This window comes from Notechis scutatus, chromosome 3 (genome assembly GCF_049901735.1).
Source record: "Notechis scutatus isolate UNSWTSFEM ecotype Mainland chromosome 3, rNotScu1.2, whole genome shotgun sequence".
Taxonomy (NCBI): domain Eukaryota; kingdom Metazoa; phylum Chordata; class Lepidosauria; order Squamata; family Elapidae; genus Notechis; species Notechis scutatus.
Window position 1 is genome coordinate 153,915,243 of NC_142011.1, and position 19,721 is coordinate 153,934,963.

General features: G+C 36.8%; 1 protein-coding gene across 1 annotated transcript in view; it reads left to right on the forward strand.

Annotated features, from left to right (window-relative positions):
• Nucleotides 1-2,934: 2,934 nt before the first annotated feature.
• Nucleotides 2,935-19,721, forward strand: part of CD226 (CD226 molecule) — a 30,855-nt gene continuing 14,068 nt past the window's right edge. The window contains exons 1-3 of the mRNA XM_026671865.2: nucleotides 2,935-3,116; nucleotides 3,510-3,854; nucleotides 6,504-6,839. Of these exons, the coding sequence (XP_026527650.2) occupies nucleotides 3,068-3,116; nucleotides 3,510-3,854; nucleotides 6,504-6,839 (730 nt within the window). The 5' untranslated portion in view covers nucleotides 2,935-3,067. The remainder of the gene's footprint in view (nucleotides 3,117-3,509; nucleotides 3,855-6,503; nucleotides 6,840-19,721) is intronic.

The window sequence follows — 19,721 nt, forward strand, 5'->3', positions numbered from 1 at the left end:
TATCTTTCACTCTGTGAAGAGTCAAGCTCATTTAGGTCTTGAAAATAAAGCTTTCCTTGAAAATAAAGCTTTCCTTGACGCTACCTGGTAAATACGGATAATCATGAAGCTCCCCTCATCCTTTGATGCCAAATTTAACAAAAAGGTCATTGGGATGGAAAAACAACACACCAAAAAGGATGAGGCAGTTATTATAAAGACTGTTTGTTTGACAAAGCAAGCTAAATTAATGTTCTCAGAAAAAAAATTGCAGCAAAACTTATGTATTGAGCTGTGTATCTTGTAGGAACAGGCTGAATATTCTTCACTTAAGACAAAGCTGTGGTTTTCATCAAAGAACAATTTTATTGCCTGCTGTCCTGAAAATCTGTAAAATATGAGGTCAATCCCATAGTCTTTCCTCCTCCTCAGAATTTCTGCAGCTTCCAGTCAGGGCTCTTTGCCAGTTTCAGTCAAGACTTTGCAGAGAGAAATTAAAATCCAGAACAGCTATTTGATTAAGAAGGATAAAATATCAATAATAAGGTTAATCAGATGAAACGTGCAGTTCCAAATGCTGAAATGTTACCATCATATCCTTGTGCTGTTGCCACCTCTGGCTCATCCTGTCCTAAGTTTAAATCAAAACAGCTATCTACCTCTGATGGCAGAATAGTGCAAGGTGTAATTTATCTTGGCACACTGCTTTGCAGTCCTTAGATAATACATCTGATATCAGAAAATGCATTGTGCTGCTCTCCTGAGTGGAGCCTTTCATGTGGCATTTTACTGAGTAACTTTAAATTAAATATGATGGAATTTCTGTTCTGTATATCATCCTTGGAACTTTGCAACGGGAACAATGAAATGCTTATCTTGTTTCCCAGTATCTCCATTTCACAGCTAGGTGATACAGCCTAAGAAATTATGTTTCAACCAATGTTGTTTCTTATAATACTGTTAAGATTGTCGTCTGACTTGATTGGCTATACTTGTTGTGTGATATACAGCTTTAGTCTGTTGGATTAAAATGGAAGTACTTGTTTATGTGATTGATACAGCCACCTATCACACAAGCAACGGGGCAGCTTACCAGGATTAAAAACACAGAGGAAAAACAAACAATGTATAACCCCAGTGTACAAGGATAAAGAATAACCCTACTCATTTGACAGTCTTGTATGAATCAAGAAAGCTCATGTTGACAACAGGAGAGCTCATCTAGCCACTTGGCCCAATGAAAGACTACGAAGGTCAGGATACTGTAGATTTCCAGGGAAATGATGTTTCAAATGGAGCTTCTGTTGTTAAAAAGGCATGAGTCTGGGGTCCAACAAGATGACATTTTTTAATAGGGGAAACCTGGTGAACTAGATCTGCTAGATCTGGTTGCCTGAGCAAAAACAATTGGGGAACGCTAACAGATTTTCATCTATTGCAGTAACTATGAACTTTCCTATGTTGGAGATTGGGAATGTACTAGTAATTCTAAAACAATGGAATGGGAGATATAAAGCACCATCCATAAGCTGTGGTGGCACAGTGGTTAGAAAGCAGAATATCAGGCTAATTCTCCTGACTCTCAGATTTCGATTCCCACCGGCTCAAGGTTGACTCAGACTTCCATCCTTCCAAGATCAGTAAAATGAGGAACCAGATTGTTGGGGCAAGATGCTGACTCTGTAAACCACTTAGAGAGGGCTGTAAAGCACTGTGAACTGGTATATAAGTCTAAGTGCTATTGCTGTAACTCTAGGGGCCCACCTATCCAGCTTTGTCTACAGCCATTCACAGTGAGTTGTCCCTGCAGTGACATTTCTGTGTGGAAATATCCTGTGGTGACTTTGTAGTGAGTTGGCAGAGACAACTTGGAGGTGGCAAGGTGGCCATCGTGAGCTGGTTGCTCCGAGTTGTCCTAGACTCACCCACACAACAGTCAATATTCTAACAATGTAATGTTCATCTAACTGCAATTCTAGGTAGCCTAAATCTAGCCAAAAAGAGCAAACAGACATTTCACTTAAATAGAAGTTATGATTAAAGACTGGTGTTGATTAAGATAATCATAATTGTCAAGGAACTAGCAATCGTGGGTTACATATCTTACAATGCAAAGTTATTTTCTGTGGCAAACATCAAAATGTAATTGTAAATAACCTCTGAATCATCCTGTTTTTGCACAAGATAATGCCTTTTCCTTTAAAAGCTGTGTATACAGAGCAAAGATTTATGTCTCACATTCAGTGACCACCTTGCCTAACAAGACAATATTGTTTAGGTTTTATTGGTTCAGACAATTAATGGAGGCCAATTAAATTAGTTTACTTTTTAAATGGCCGAAATGAAACCTAAGGTGTTTTTTTTTTTCCAAAAAAGCAACTGGACTTTTTTGTATTTGCTTGAAGAAATTTTGCTTCTCATCCAAGAAGCTTCTTCAATTCACTTCATTCAGAACTGAAAAAGCTTCTTGGATGAGAAACAAAACATCTTCAAGCAAAAACAAAAGATGTCCAGTTGCCCTTTGAAAAAACACATTCGGGCCAACCATTATCTGGATGACTAAAAATCTCCATAGACCTGAAACTAAGGGAAGGCTTTATTTGTTCCCTGGCAAAGAGATTGATTTGTACAAGGAAGGAAGGAAGGAAGGAAGGAAGGAAGGAAGGAAGGAAGGAAGGAAGGAAGGAAGGACATAAGAATCAGTAAGCACAATTTTACAGGTAGCAACAAAGTGCTGCCAATGCTTCCATTCAAAACACTAAGACAGAGAAACTCAACTGTGAGAAAGCAAGGAACCAATACAGGAAGGTTGTCAATCAATCCACTTAGAGCACAAAAGTAATATTGGAAATGATCTAAGGGGAGGGGAGTAGCCTGTGATGTCCTACATAGTCACGGAATTCATGACAACTTGTATAAATGACTTCCTGTGTCTCTTTACAGACACCCCTGCACTACAAGAGTTCCCCAAAGTGATGCATCCTTTTGTCTTGCTAGTTCAGATAAAAATACCATCCTCCCTACCATGTGACCAGGAAACACAGAAAACATAGATGAAGCTCCCTCAGTCCTTTTAGCTGTGCTGAAGATGAATTGCCTTGTGTTCTTGGTGATGGCTTTTCTACAGTCCTATCAAAGTAAGGCTTGTTTCTTAATTAATACATTTCTTCCTTGTTGGTTTTTTGCCTGCTTGCTTCCTGCTAAGTGCCTTGGAAATCTATGAAGTTTTGAAGTAATTTACTCCAATAAAAAGACCACTGCTATTTGTTTCTGGTGTTGCAATCCTATGGATGTTTAACTTATTAGTGAATCTGACTATATTCAAAATGAATTGGGTAATGGAGAATTGTAGCCAATATTATAACTTCATCGTATTGTTATTAGTAATAACTTTGGAGATGGGTTTGCAGAGCTGTGCAACTATAAAGAGTTGGGGTTGAGGAAAAGACTTTGTTTGATCAGTGACGCATGCATTAAGTGGATATTTTTTGTGACTCACTGTTTAACAAAATAAAAATGTTCTATTTTAGGCAACGTATCTTTAATGGCAGAAGGAAAACATGTGGATTCAATTGTGAAACTCTCCAGTACCATGGCTCTTAAATGTGTCTGCCCAAAGAATGCATCTATTTCTCAGATGGTATGGGTGAAGGAAGAGAATCAAACGAAACAGCTCATTGCTGTCTTCAGGCTACCTTATGATCTACACATAGAAAGCAAATATAAGGCCAGAGTCTTGGTCACTAATTTTACCTCAGACAATAAGACCTTGATTTTCAGCAACACCACTGAGGAAGATGTTGGCTTTTACCTATGTTCCTTTCATACTTTTCCATATGGGATCTTGGAAAAGACGATACACGTTGTTCAATCTGGTAAGGTAAATCTGTTTATTTCCATTTTATAAGCTACTGGTAAATTCAAATTCTGGATAGTTGCTTTTAGAGTTGAAAGGAAATCAAATTTCAGTGAAGATGCTCTCAGGTGAATTTTTCGTACATTCCAATTGATGTTGCAGTGAATTTCAGGCAGCCCCTTCCTCACCCAAAGCCATTGATAGTCAATATCTTCTAAAGGAGAAGGAACAGAGGTAGATTTTTAAAGCTGGGATGTTGCCAAGGAAAAAGAAGATCCTAGCTTTGTCTTCAAATTATTAATTGGTTAACTGACCAGGGATTATGTTAAAATGTTACTTTTAACTCATTAGTTCTATCAAACAACAAGTTTGGGAAAGCACAGCAAAACATCACCTGTCAGATACACTGTTTCTTTACAGATATGGTCACCATCTCTGATTGGGTTCACATGTAGTGCAAATAATAAACATAGTTTATTTGGTTTAGTTTTGTGGGTCTTGGGAACTCCATGGTTTGCAAACTAGATTTATTCATCATATTTTAAAAGTACCCTTCTCCCAGACAGAGGAAGACTTCATGACTTTATGACTTCATTCAGTGTGTGAATCCAGGCTACTGTGCTTTATTCTACAATAGTGGCATAGAATAAAACATAAAGCAGTCTCTTTCTTTTCCACACACCACATCCCCCACTTTGGAGCCTCGCAACACTTGCATGTAACAGGGAGAGATTATTTTACAGGAAAAATAAATTTGAACGAAATGGAGTAAGCTATTCCTTGTTCACCTGCCCATCAGTTTTGCACCCTAAAATGATTCCTTATTCCTCACTGCATAGAATTCTGACTTCTTTTTTGCTAGGAAAAAACATTCATTTGCAATGTCATTAAAAAAGGGAGGGAGAAAAAATTTGTGAAAAGAATGTTCAAATGCAAAATAGATTCAAGAGACTTCACCTCCCTTGTTACATATTTGAAAGGATTTTTCTGAGCAAAAAAATTCTTCTACATTTGTACATAGTAGATGTTGAAACACAGTGGTAACAAACACCATAAAATAAATGTTCTTTCTTCCATTCTTCCAAACTTCTTTCTTAGCAGCACCCAATTTCCTTTGGCTCAAATCATCCTTTTACACATTTTCTTCGCTTCTGTTTTGCTAAAAGCAGAAATGTCTACTTGACATGATTTACCACCACACTAGGTAAATGTTTTTTAAGAAGTGTTTCTGTCCCACCAAGGTAAAAGACAAAACAGTCAGAAGGGCAGCGCTTTAATGATGCAGTTGCAGATGTCAGCTTGACTTTTTTGCTTATTCCCCTGTGGACACCCCTGAGTGATCAAACACATTTAACAACTTCTTCCCCTGTGATAACTTTTCTCATTTTAGAAAATAAAACAAAATGATTAATTTTTCCTCCATGTTTATTTTAATATATAAGTTATACCCAACAGCCAACAGTAAACAGCCTAACCAATGAACCTCTGAGATCAACCCCACCAACACTGACAGGACAAGCCACTAAAATATAAACTGGGAGCAAATCCCATTCCTTATTAGCACTGACAATGTTACCTAGTTTGGGTAATGAAAGGTCTGCAAGGGAACAACCAAACTAAGAGAGCACCAAAGACCCCTCATGTCAACCCTGAGCTACAAATATTCTCTTTCATAAGTTATACCCATCAATTATTAGGAACCTGGTATAATTATAATTAAAAATAATCATTAGCAGCATGTCCTATAGAAGAAAAAATAAAGACAAGAGCAGGTATAATAAATGGTAAGAGTCAAATTACAACAACAATACATCATTTAGTTTCTAAAGCCCAAATTAGGAAATAATATTTTACTCAATATCTGAAACATAGTAAGGAGCAATTTTTCGCTGCTTTCCCTGAAAGATTATGCCATAATCTTGGCATAATCTTGCAGGAAAAGGAAACTGGATCTCTCTCTCTCTCTCTCTCTCTCTCCTCTCCTCCCTCCCTCCCCCTCCCTCCCTTTATCTCCTTCTTTCATACTTTTGGAGCATGAAAAACTTTCCACATTGGTCCATACCCATTTCACTTTTTAGTGTTGTAACTGTCAGTATGGAGTCCTATACTGGAGTACTTCTTGATTTTAGACTTTTTGGTTGATCCTAAATCAATCAACTAGACTGGACTGGAGCTCAAAGAACAGATCATAGAATACTCCTCTTAATCCAAAACAAGTAGAGAGCTTCCCTCACAGTTTCCACCCAGGCTTCCCAGACTAATATTCATATAGAAATCAGCTGGCTTGGTGGTTGTTCTTATTTTGGGGGGGAAACTTTCCATGCAAGATATTGGATATAATAATTACCTCCAATTATTTTAGTTCAAGTATAAGGTTAAAAAAACATTTCCTGTGATATTTCCTGGCATTTCTCAAAAAATCTAATTGGTTCTCACGTTTCTAATCAATTGATGCTATAATTATGTAGAATATTGTAAATGGTGGTTTTAAATGTTACTTGTATTTATTTTACTGCTTTATTTTACTGCTTTTTAATTAACTTGTCAGCTGTTTTGAGTGCTTCTAAAGCAGACAAGGCATGTAACATTTTTGCACATAAATACATTATCCATGACATTATCCCTATCTCTCACACTTCTTACTTTTATCATTTTTTTTTCAAAACAGGGGCATTTGAATTTTCAAAGTTGTCAGTTGATCATTTGATTACTAAACCAGGAGAAAATGTCACTTTTAAATATCGGTCTAACTCTGATGTAACAGTGAATCGAATGACATGGGAAAGAGTGCAACCTGACTGTGTAGATCTTATAATTCAATGTGCGGATTCTGAAATGCCAGTCTATGGTTCGGATTATCAAAACCGTGTAGAATGTATCTCTGAAAGTTCAATTTTACTTCGGGATGTCACAGTTTCTGACTATGGAATGTACCGCTTTTCTTACCACAAGGTGAATGGAGAAAATGGAACTGGCTGGATAAAACTGACCACTAATAGTAATGGTAAGTTAAAGGAAAGCATATAACAATGATGATAATGATAATGATGTCACACAGCCAGCCAGATGTTTGGACTGAATTTGGCATTTTTGTCCATCTATAGAGTCCTTCCCAAGGTCCCGAGACAGGAGATGTTATCATTTAATAATTTTAAAGGTAGTGTTGTAGGATGTAAACTGTTCCAAGTAAAGCTGCATTTTGCAATTGACTGTGATTTTGTCAATTCTGATGGTGTTCAAGTGGATGTTTTGGAATTGCACCCAAGGGACCTATCACTATTGGTCTTATCTTTGGTTTCATTTGCTACCGTCGTTCTATCTGCAGGTCTTTATATTTTGTGATTTTCTTTAACTGTTCTTTCTCTTCTATGCCACTGTCTTCAAATATAGCAATGTCTATTCACCAGATTTTTTTTATTTCTTATCAACAGTTGTTAAGTCTGGGGTGTTGTGTGGCATGTAATTGTTTGAATTATAAAATCCCAGAACACTTTAGCAGCTTCATGTTCTATTACTTTGTCTGTTTTGTGGTCCTATCAGTTCTTGCTTGTAGGCAAGTGGTATTTCTTGCAGATCTTCCAGTGCACCATTGTTGCTACTTTGCCATGCCATTGTTTGTAGTCAGTCTGGGTGATCTTCTTGCAGCAACTAAGTAGGCAGTCCACTTTTTCTTCAGCTTCCTTGCAGAGGTGGCATTTGCCGTCTATAAGCTGTCTTTTCAGTTCTGGCATTGTAGGTGTTTGTTCTTACAGCTTAGTCTGGTGTAGCAAGAATTAGACTGTCTGACTCTTATCAATTTTTTTGCTCTTAATCATTGCCAGGTCTTGTTATCTGTGTGCCTGCTGCATTTTTAATGCATTGGCTATGAAAGTCTTTGCTTTGCTAAATCTCCTTTCCATTCTTCATTTGGTCTTTCTTGTAGGCCAATTTAGTCTTTTTGGTATTCCATAAGCCTTCATGGGGTACAGTGCATCTTCTTCACATCCTTCAGATTTCCTTCCAATGTGCTTTTTTCTTCTTTAACTACCTAGCAATATAATATAATATAATATAATATAATATAATATAATATAATATAATATAATATAATATATATATAATATAATATAATATAATATAATATAATATAATATAATATAATATAATATAATATAATATAATATAATATATAATATAATATAATATAATATAATATATATAATATAATATAATATAATATAATATAATATAATATAATATAATATAATATAATATAATAATATATATAATATAATATAATATAATAATATAATATAATATAATATAATAATAATAAATATATATATAATATATAATATATAATATAATATAATATAATATAATATAATATAATATATATATATATATATAGCAACGTCCTATCTAATCCTTTTTTTAAAGAATTTTTATTTTTTTTTAAACAAACATACACATACAAAATATAAAAAACATAAAACCCCCTTCCATTTTATATACATACAGTGTGTCAGTTGGTTAAGAATCGTTTGTGCTATCCTTTTGTAGTCATTACTCACAGTTTATATCAATTTTCACATTGTCAAACTAACGTATGCTTATATATTTATCAGTTATTAATCATCCATGACTAAACTATTTATTCCATCATTTTATATGAGATATTCCAAATTTTATCTTAAAATTTATGTTATACTTTCAACCAATGGTTATATATGTCTATATATTATGTTTTATATCAGTCTATTAAATTTCTATCACAGAATTATCTAGTCTATTACATTACCATGTCTTTTTATCCAACCATTGATAAAACAAATCCCATATCATATAAAATTGTTTATCTTCTTGTTCTCTAATTTCAAATGTCAATTTACTTATTTCAGCACAGTCCATAGTTTTCTTAATAACTTCCTCCTGCATAGGTATTTTATTGTTTTTCCAATTCTTAGCAAATACAATTCTAGCCACCGTTAAAACATTTACAATCAAATATTTCAACTCTTTGTTATATATTTCCAATATAATTCCCAATAAAAAGATCTCTGGTTTAAAGTCTATATGTTGTTTTATCATTTTTTCCAACTATGTGTGGATTTTAGTCCAATATTTTTTTGCGTCCGAGCATGTCCACCACATATGGTAATATGAACCAGATATCTGATGTCATTTCCAACATTTATCCAATTTATTCTTAAACATTCTCGCAAATCTTGTCGGGGGTAGATGCCACCTGTAAAACATTTTATACAAATTTTCTTTATATGCAGTTGACATTGTCATTTTATAATTTTGAGGCCACAATTTTTGCCATTTTTCTAAATCAATCCCATATCCAAATTTTTCCCCCCAAGCAATCATCGTTTATTTAACTTGTTCCTTCTCCAATTTAAATTCTAATAAATGTCCATAAAGTTTTTTAATTACCTTTTCATCAGTACCCATCAAGATTTTATCTAAATCAGTCAACTTATCATAAGCACCTTCTGTTTTAACATCTTTGTCAAATCTAGATTGTATTTGCAAATATGAAAAACAGTTCATTTTTACACCTTATTCTTCCAGCACTTGCATAGATTTAAGTTCAACCTTTTCATTCAATATCTCACAATATCTAACTGCTTGTTCCTTTTTATATATTATTGGATAAGAAAAGGCTTCAATGGTAGATAGCCATTAATGGAATTTTTAAATAGTATTGTCTTTTTATCTTCTCCCAATTCAAAAACAATGCCTCTAGGATGTAATGTCTTCTAAAATACTTCTGTGTTTTAGTTCCCTTGAACCAAAGGAAGTCATGCCATCCCAACAGCAAGTCATGCCCTTCTAAGGTCAATAGTCTACTATGGTGGACTGACATTCGAAATGAGACACAGGGAAATGTCTGAGAAAATGCCAGCCCTGAGTGAACTCAGGTAGCAGTATTTATTGAGAAAAAACACAAGCAAAAATACAGTATGCATATTCAGAAAACAATGACCTCAACAGGAGATTACTTCACCAGCATGAGAACACACAATCTTGGAAAGTCCCAGATGTTACCTTACTAGGATGAGATCATACAGCCATGGAAAGTCTCATGGGAAAGTTTGGAAAGTCCCATGAGAAAGCACAACTGTGTATCTTGAACTTTTACCTATTTTCCTGTTCCTTCTAAACTTGCAGATCAAAACAGGATGAGACACTCATGAGCAAAGGTACTCCTACCCCCACCAAGAATGCCTATATCCCTAGACCTATTGCTAGTATTTCAAAGGCCTTACAGAAAATGATAAAATGATCAATAGATTATATTACCACATTCCCTCCTTTTTTATTTATTCAAAGATAGGGGGTGTTTTAGTGGCATAGTACACAGTTCCCTCATGACCTGATCCCACACTCCGGAAGACTGAGGTACACATTTGTAATAGATTAGGAATACATTGAATAAAACAACATAATAAGATACATATAGCAATAATAATAACAACCCCTTGCAATAAGGAGCGAAACCATGATCCATCAGGAAGCCAGGACCACAGACTGTCCCAGAATGATGCATTAAACCCATCGGCTCCAGATTGATGCTGAGCAATACGATCTTCCATGTCCTGAACAGTCTTTGTAATGTTTGGCTCATAATTATGTATAAAAACACAGCAATGCGAATGAATTAAAGCACAAACTCCTCCTTGGGCAGCTAACATAATATCTAAAGCATATCGATTTTGCAAAGTAACTTTACGAATTTCAGACATTTCTACATTAATCATCTTATAACATCTCTTTGCCTCCGTATCGAAGTTCGTGGAGGCATAAGACGAATGGAAAGAGAGTCTGTATAAGGTAACTTAGGCAACTCCAATTGACACTGATATTGTCCATAGTCTGAAACAGAAACATTAAACAGGATCAGAGTTGTTGCACAGGCTGAAGATATAATATCCTTATCAGGTCCCGAGTAAAGAATGTCTTGATCCTTATGCCAGGACCAATATGCTGGAAAAACCAAAGGATACCGCTGTTTGCAGATTAATTTAGTCCGGTTCCCCAAAGAAACCTGCTGCATACAAGTTGGTAATCTCAGATAAGCAGTCATCTTTTCCCAGTCTTCACAGCGCCGCGTCCGAGCCATCGGCATCAAGAGAATCAGGAACCACAGGTACACCATCTTGCTCCTCCGAAACTTCCTTCACGGGTGCCTGCGAATGATCAGGTCGAACACACCGACCAGGAACCCAACGAATTTGACCAAGATGTTCAACTGCTGCATAACCACGTCCCCACGTTATCAGCTCAGCAGGAACCCATGCTGGATCCGGAAGGAACCGCACCAACACCCGAGGTCTCACCGCATCTGTAGAAGGAGAAGAAAAATGCCTGCTGGCCGCGCTCACAGGGAGGTTACCAGACAAATTTAAAAAATTTAAAGTATATAAAACTAGATTTAATTGATCTTGAATCGCCGGAAGCCCCAAGAGCTTCCCTCCTTTTTTATTTATTTTAGTTAACATGGTCTTGAGCGTGGCATTATGACGTTCTACAATAGCTTGCCCAGTAGAATTGTATGGAATCCCAAATTTATGTTCCACGGACCATTGTTTGCAAAACTGATCAAAACCGGTGCTCCGATAAGCCGCACCATTATCAGTTTTTAAAGTTTTAGGTGTACCAGCAACTGAAAAAGTCTTAATGCAATGATTGATGACATGTTTAACCATCTCACCTCTTTGAGGGGTAGCCATTAAAAATCCTGAGTAAGTATCCACAGTCACATGTATATATTTCCAGGGCGCAAATGGCGGATATTGAGTAACATCCATTTGCCAAATCATTGAGGGTTTCAACCCTCTGGGGTTAACTCCCATAAGGATAGTCGTGCCCTGCTTTGAACAAGTTGGACATTGTTGAATTATGGCAGCAGCTTCTGCAGTAGTAAGTTTGAATTGCTGTGCCAATGCTTTAGCGTTTTGATGAAAATAACTATGACTGTCCCATGGCTGGACAGTGAGGACTGAAGTTACAGCACTGTCAGCTTTGGCATTACCTTGTGATAAAATTCCAGGCAAATTACTATGACTACGAATGTGAGCAACAAAACACACATTCACACGCTGCTCCAAACATCCTTGTAACAGCAAAAGCAATCTTAAAATATCAGGTGATATTCCAGGAGACAAATAAGAACCTGCTACAAAGGGTAACAAATTATACACATACAATGAATCCACTATTAAATTAAAATCCTGATTGTGAAAATTTTGAAAAGCCAAAACTACAGCAGCAAGTTCTGCCTGCTGGGCAGACTTCTGCTCTGAAGTCACTTTTGTATGCCAAATTCCAGATTTATCTTTCCAAACACAAGCACCAAAAACTTTCCCTCCATCAGTAAAAACTGTAGGAGCATCTGATATGCCCAATGGTATCCTTTCTTACATTTTGGGCACACTGATTTAGGACGAACACCCTGTCCCATTGATCTCTTATTTTGCTGACTTTTACCTCCTCCAGGAGCCCGACATTGCGCTTTAAAATGTCCAGGCTTCCCACAATTGAAACAATTCCCCTTTTGAGCATGTCCTGCTTGTAAAGCCAGAGCTAAAGTTTCCATGTTAAAAGACTGACTCCCAACCTTCCTACATGCATTAATCAAATCCGCGATTTCTCGCTCTCCACTTGCTACAAGTGGATTTAAGATCTTTCTGCAATCTGTGTTAGTTTGTTCTACTGCTAATTTCAAAAGCAACTCTTTCTGGGCGAATTGATTATTAATTTGTCTTTCAATAGCCAATTTCAGTCTGCTAATGAAATTTTCATAGGGTTCATTGTTCCCTTGTTTGATGTTAGTAAAGGTCTTCTCACCACCTTCGCCGTCAGGGAGAGCCCCTACGGCTTGAAAAATTAATTGTGGGAGAAGAACGAACCCCTCATCAGGCATACCATCTCTCTGTTGTTCCACTGTTGTAAAATTACCAGCTCCGTAAAGCTGATCTGGGGTAACATTTGCTGTTCCCCTCTGGACTGCCAGCTGTCTCCATTTCTGATCTAACACCAAATATTGAGCTGGAGTTAAAATCATATTCAACAGAGCTTTCCAGTCAGCTGGAATCATTTTATTTCCATAACCAACTGCTTCTAACAATGCCTGAGTATATGGCGATCTAACACCATATTCTTTTGCTGCTTGCTTAACTTCCCTCAAAATCCTGAGAGGTAAAGGCTTCCACTCCCGCTGCGGATTCAACGCAGCGTCCATGACAATTTCTACTGGATTAAGTTGAACTTCTACTCCAAACTCCACCAAATCATCTCCTGATAATTCCCCTCTATTCTTTGCTTCTTGAATAGCTGCAGTAACTGCATCCACCTGAACCCTTAAAGGTAAACTCTTATCCTCTGACAAAGTATTTCTAGCGCCGGACAGTCCCCCAGATTTATCTGGAGGTGCCGTCGCGGCAACAAACGTACCGCATGGTAAAGCGGCAAACCTTCTTCGGGGTGCTAGGAGCGGTTGTTCATAAGTAGCTAATGCATCCATAATCACCCTCCAGGTTAACAAAATTGAAGAAGGGGCACGAGGTTCCTCGTGCAAAAATTTCCCTATCTTTTTCCAGGACTCTACTTTAATACTACCTCCCTCCGGATATGACTTAATATTTTTCCAAACATACTGTAGTAAGTCCTCAATTTCTTTCTTTCCTACAGCACAACCCCTACTGCCAATTCCAAACCCAAAACTATTCCCAATGATCCCTCTCAATTCCCTGATGTGCTCTTTCTGAGCCTTCGAGAGATCTCCCCCATACTCACGAAAAGAATCTATCTTCGTCCAGCGAAGAAGATGAGGGCCCAGTCGACGTCCGCGACGATGAGTATAGGATGCGGGAAACGTATAGCCTTCCAAGCTATCACGTCGGGGTCACCATTTATGGTGGACTGACATTCGAAATGAGACACAGGGAAATGTCTGAGAAAATGCCAGCCCTGAGTGAACTCAGGTAGCAGTATTTATTGAGAAAAAACACAAGCAAAAATACAGTATGCATATTCAGAAAACAATGACCTCAACAGGAGATTACTTCACCAGCATGAGAACACACAATCTTGGAAAGTCCCAGATGTTACCTTACTAGGATGAGATCATACAGCCACGGAAAGTCTCATGGGAAAGTTTGGAAAGTCCCATGAGAAAGCACAACTGTGTATCTTGAACTTTTACCTATTTTCCTGTTCCTTCTAAACTTGCAGATCAAAACAGGATGAGACACTCATGAGCAAAGGTACTCCTACCCCCACCAAGAATGCCTATATCCCTAGACCTATTGCTAGTATTTCAAAGGCCTTACAGAAAATGATAAAATGATCAATAGATTATATTACCACAGTCTACTGTTCCTTAATGTTATCCATTCCTTTACCCACATTAGATTTGTCGCCTGGTAATACAACTCCCAATTGGGCGAGGCAAACCCTCCTCTTGTTCTTGCATCTTGTAACAATTTTAGTTTTATTCTTGCTTTTTTGCCCTGCCAGATATATTTCAACACAATTCTATTTAGGACTTCAAAAAACTCTTTCCCTCGTCGGATTGGGATTGTCTGGAATAGATATAACATTCTAGGCAATACATTCATCTTAATTGTAGATATTCTCCCAATCAATGATAATTGTAGATTTTCCCATTTTGCCAAATCTGTCGCAATCTGTTGTTTGAGTTTAAGATAATTATCCTCTTTCAGTGTGCTACATCTTGGTGTAATGTATATCCCTAAATACTTAACCTTGTTTGTGACCTGTATTTCTAAAACTTCTTCCAACTCTTTCTTTCATCTTGCTAACATATTCTTTGTTAATATCTTTGTTTTATCTTTATTTATTTTCAAACCTGTTACTTTTCCATATTCTTCTATTTTTTCTATTAGTTTAGGTGTTGTTTCCAATGGGTCTTCTAATATGAATACCAGGTCATCTGCAAAAACTTGCAATTTATACTGTTCCTTTTTGATTTTCATTCCTTTTATTTCTTTGTCTTCTCTAATATTTCTATTCAACACTTCCAATGTTAACACAAACAGCAGGGGCGACAGTGGACAACCTTGCCTTGACCCTTTTCTTATATCTATAGATTCTGTTAGTTCTCCATTTACCATAACCTTTGCAGTTTGTTCATGGTATATCATTTCAATGGCTTGGATAATTTTTTTCCCAAAGCTCATTTGTGTCAATTGAAATAAGATGAATCGCCAACTCACATTATCAAAACATCAAGGCCATTTGCTTTTCAGGATGTGCCTCATAGTATTCCAGAGTATCCAAAATAATTCTCACATTGTCTTTGATTTGTCTCTTTGGCAGGAATCCATTTTGATCAATATGGATAAAATTATTTAAATATCTTTTTAGTCTTTCTGCCAAAATTGAAGCAAAATTTTTATAGTCTGAGTTTAATAGGGATATAGATCTGTAATTTTTAACTTGCTGCAGGTCTGTATCCTCCTTCGGTATAAGTGTAATATATGCTTCTGTTCATGTTTTGGGTATTTTTTTCTTTAGCATAACCTTGTTCATAACTTCTAATAGGTGATGATTCAATATTTCCTGGAAAGTCTTGTAAAATTCCGCTGGTAAGCCATCTGGACCTGGTGCTTTCCCAACATTCTGTTTTTTTAAGGCTTCTGTTAATTCCACCATTGTTATATTTCCTTCTAGCATTGTTTCAATATCTTTAGGTATCTGAAGTAAATTCACTTTCTGTAAATATTGCTTAACTTTTTCTTCTTGAATATTCTCTTGAAAGTACAATTTTCCATAGTAATCTTGTATAATTTTTTTCTTTTCCTCATTTCCATAGCAAACATGTCCTTCTTCATTTATTAGCTGGCTAATTCTTCTTGATTCTCTATCCTTTCTCAGTTTATAAGCTAGCCATCTGCCTGGTTTACTTGCATCTTCAAAGTAATTCTGTTTAGCATTTTTAATTTTTTGTGCTAGTTCCTATTTTTACATTAGTTTCATTCTATGTTTAATTATATTCATTTTATTTTTAATGTCTTTTTGCAGGGCTTCTGTAGATCTTTTTCCAATCTTTATAATCATCCTCCAATGTTTTGAAAGTCTTTTTCTGTTTTATATTTCTTTTTCTTATGTAGTCTATTATCAAGCCTCTTGTAAAATTCTTGTAAATTCCTGTAAAATTCTTCTTGTTTATCATTCGGAGCATAGATTGAAATTAAAAGTGTTTTAACATTATTGTCCATTACTTCCACCATCAAAATCCTTCCATCGTCATCTGAGTAAATTAATTCTGCCAAAATTGTATCTTTAATATATAAAACCACACCTCTTTTTTTAGTTTGTGCCAGCAGCGTAAATAATTTCCCTATTTTTTTTTTGTTTCAATATATATTCATGTTGTTTTTTGATATGTACTTCTTGTAAGCAAATTATATCAAAGTTTAATTTCTCTAATTTGTGAAATACTTTCCTTCTTTTAGTAGCCAAATTAAGTCCATTTATGTTAATCATAATCAATTTTCTTTCCTCCATTTTAGGCTTTGTGAGGGGGTTTTAGTGCTCTAGTAGGTCTTAATTCTCATTGTTCTCCGGGTACACCACCTACTGCACCTTCTTCTTTTTCTTTTTCAATTACTACTATACACTCCTCTTGAAATTCAGTTAATGACTCTTCCTTTCTTGCTTCTTCCTCCTTTCCTCTGAAATATTCTAAGTAGAATAGCTCAGCTTTTGCAACTGTGTCAATTCTGTGTCTTTGTTCCTGCCAGATGAACAAGAGGCCTTCTGGCATCAGCCATCTGTAGTTTACTCCTCTTTTAAGTAACTCTTTGGCCAAAAATAAGTATTCTCTTCTCATCTCTCTTACTCTTCTTGGTACCTGTTTCAGCACCACAATTTCTTTATCTTTATACTTTAAAGTTTTCTCTTTGCCACCTGCAGTATCTGTGTCTTGATAATCTTTTTAGTGAATATGATATGAACTTCTCTTGGTAGGCTGTTTCTCATTGAATATCTTGTATAGACACAGAACACTTCATCCATCTCATCCATCATCTTTTCTTTAGTTATCTCTAATGCTTCTGCCAATATTTCTGTCTTTATTTCAGCAAGATTTTTCACCTTTTCCTTCCTCTACATTTTGAAATCTTAAGTAGAATTCTGATCTATCAATTTCCCATCCTAATGGTCCGCACCTGCCCTTCTCGACATCGCTCAATTGAGTATCAATATCTCCAATTTTCTTGTCCCTTTGTGTATCTTGTTCAATTTTTTAAAATCTATCTTCATATTTCATCATCATCTGTTGAATATTTTCTACTTTCTCATCTGTCTTTTCAGTTCTTTGCTCAATATTCTCCATTATCTTTTCAATCTTCTGAATTCCTTGCATAATCATCTGTAATGTCACTTCCTTCTCTTTCTCCCGTTGTAAGATTGTCTGTATTGACCGTTGTCCTCCAGATGGTGAAGAGGCTATTGGTATTGAGGAAGCTGGTGCTGTTGTCTTTCTGCTCATCTTCTAGTGCTTATATGTAGAGAGAGAGAGGGAAAAAAAGAGAAAAGATAAAAGGAAAAATAAAAATCTTCAAGCGCTTATGTATCTTAATCCAATTATTTCTCTTAATAAAAGAGAAAAAAGGAAGAGGATAAAAATAAAAATAAAAAATTACATTCTAGTTTCTGGAATAGAAGGTTGAAATCCAAATATAAAAATCCAGCTGGGGGGGAGTAAAAAAAGGAGATGAAAAATAACCTAAAGTTAAGCCAGCCACTGCCACTGAGTATCCAAGGCTCTTTAATAAATCAACTCAATGTTTCTAGTTCCAGTATTTTCAAGGTCACTTCAATTTTCTTTCTTTCAACTTCAACTCAAAGCTCTAATTAGTTATAGTTTCACAGATGGGCACCTGCATAAACAATCTGTCATGCTCATCCCGCTATTTTTTCCAGTGCAAAGCTCAGAGTCCTTGATTATAGCACAAGTACATAAACAAACAGAGGAAAAAAAGAAACAATATATCCAAGCCTCTAGATGGCAATGCTACTTTTTTCCTTCACTTTCACTCCCCTCTCATGTATACAATACCAGGAACAAAAAGAGAAAATGAAATCCTTCCTTTAAAAAAAATAAATCTCAAATCCAAAAGAAGAGTCTTAATCAAAACAGACTTTCAAAAAAAATGTTAAAAAATAAAAACAAAAGATGAAAAATTTAAAAGGCTGGGCCTTATTTTCTTTTGACCCCCAAAATGGCTAGGCTAGGCTGTCTTTTCGGGGGTGACTTAATTTCTCCCCCCTGCGCACCCTTGCCTAGAGCGCCCCAATGGCAGCCATGCCTCACCACCAGCCGCTCCTAATGGCCGATCATGGCAGAGCGCAGAGAGCTCCCTACCCCCGCCAAGCGCCTTTGTATGGTGTTGGGTGCAGGCCGGGTCAGTGGGTGGGCATCGTCGTCATGGATGTCAGCCTCGGTGGTGGTGGGGCAATTTGCATTGCGCCCGTCGCTGTTGCTTCCTCTGCCACTGTTGCTTTCCCTTCTGCCCATGTGCTGCCGCATTTGGAGTGCTGCGCATTCCTCCACCGGCAGCATTTCAGCTGCTTCTCAGGCAGGGAAGCCATAGCTTCCACGGTTCCCACCGGCACTGGAACCTCTCTTGCCAGCACCGTCTCCAACAACAGCAGCAGCAGTGAGACAGACCCCGCTGCTGACGAGAGCCACCTGCCCTCCCGCAGGGGCATCGCTTTGATTGATGGCAGCTGCATCGACAAGGTCCTGCAAGTTGATGAGTCTTTCGGGGTTAGGTGGTTGGAAGAGGCAGCGGGAGGGTGATGCCATCATTTCTTCCCCCCCCCTGATGCCTCGCTTTACTTCCCACCCCAGAGCTTCGGGTCATGGTCTCATCCCTTGTACAGTTGAGCACTCTCTTCTTGCTCCAGCCACTTGAAACCCCCCATGGGCCTTTCCCCCCCCTATTTAAGTTTTCTTTACTCTCATTCCCTCCATCAGTTCCCTAAGAATACAGACTGGCCGGGCAGCATCCTCCCCACCCCTCCTGGTAGTTTTAAAAAGGGAACCATCTATCCACTTTGCCCTTCAAGTAGAGGCAAACCTTCCAATCTGAACAGAAGAGAATGGGAATCATCCTACAGACCCTTAGCACCAAGCTTCCCAGAGGATTATACCAAAGGATCCATCCCAAAGGAGGATTCACCCCCTTAAATGCACTCCCCTCCTTTGGGGGGAATCCTCTGATGAATCCTCATTTGGGGGGAATAATAATTTATTAATATGTACACAAAAATGTGAATTCACAGCCATCAGTTCTTTAGCTGGAGTTGGCTGTCATACACATTGATTCTTCCCAATAACCTAGGATTCCTATTTATAATTATTATTAAAATATATTATATGTGCCCATTCCCAATGATTCTTTATTAAAATCTATCTATCTATCATCTATCTATCTATCTATCTATCTATCTATCTATCTATCTATCTATCTATCTATCTAATTATACACACACACACATATGTAAAATCCTTATGCTGCTCTTAAATAAATATATAAATTGTTCTGTGACTGATAAACATCTGAAAAATGAAAGGGCATGAAAAAAGTTGAACACATTATCTTTGACTGAGTGGTTAAAAGGTAGGCAGGAAAGGAAATGTTGCAAAAGTGTTAGGAAGGAAATGTTGCAAAGGTGAGAAGTGTCAAACTAAATAAAAATGTATTATTGCATACTGAAAAAACCATCAGTTTAAGCAGTGAAGGCTAAAGAACCAGATCTGTGTCCTAGAATAACACAGAAGCCCAAAAGTCAAACTGATGGAAACTCCCATTTAAAATAATAAACAGAACAAAATCCCTTTTGCATTTGTAAAGTGCTTTTT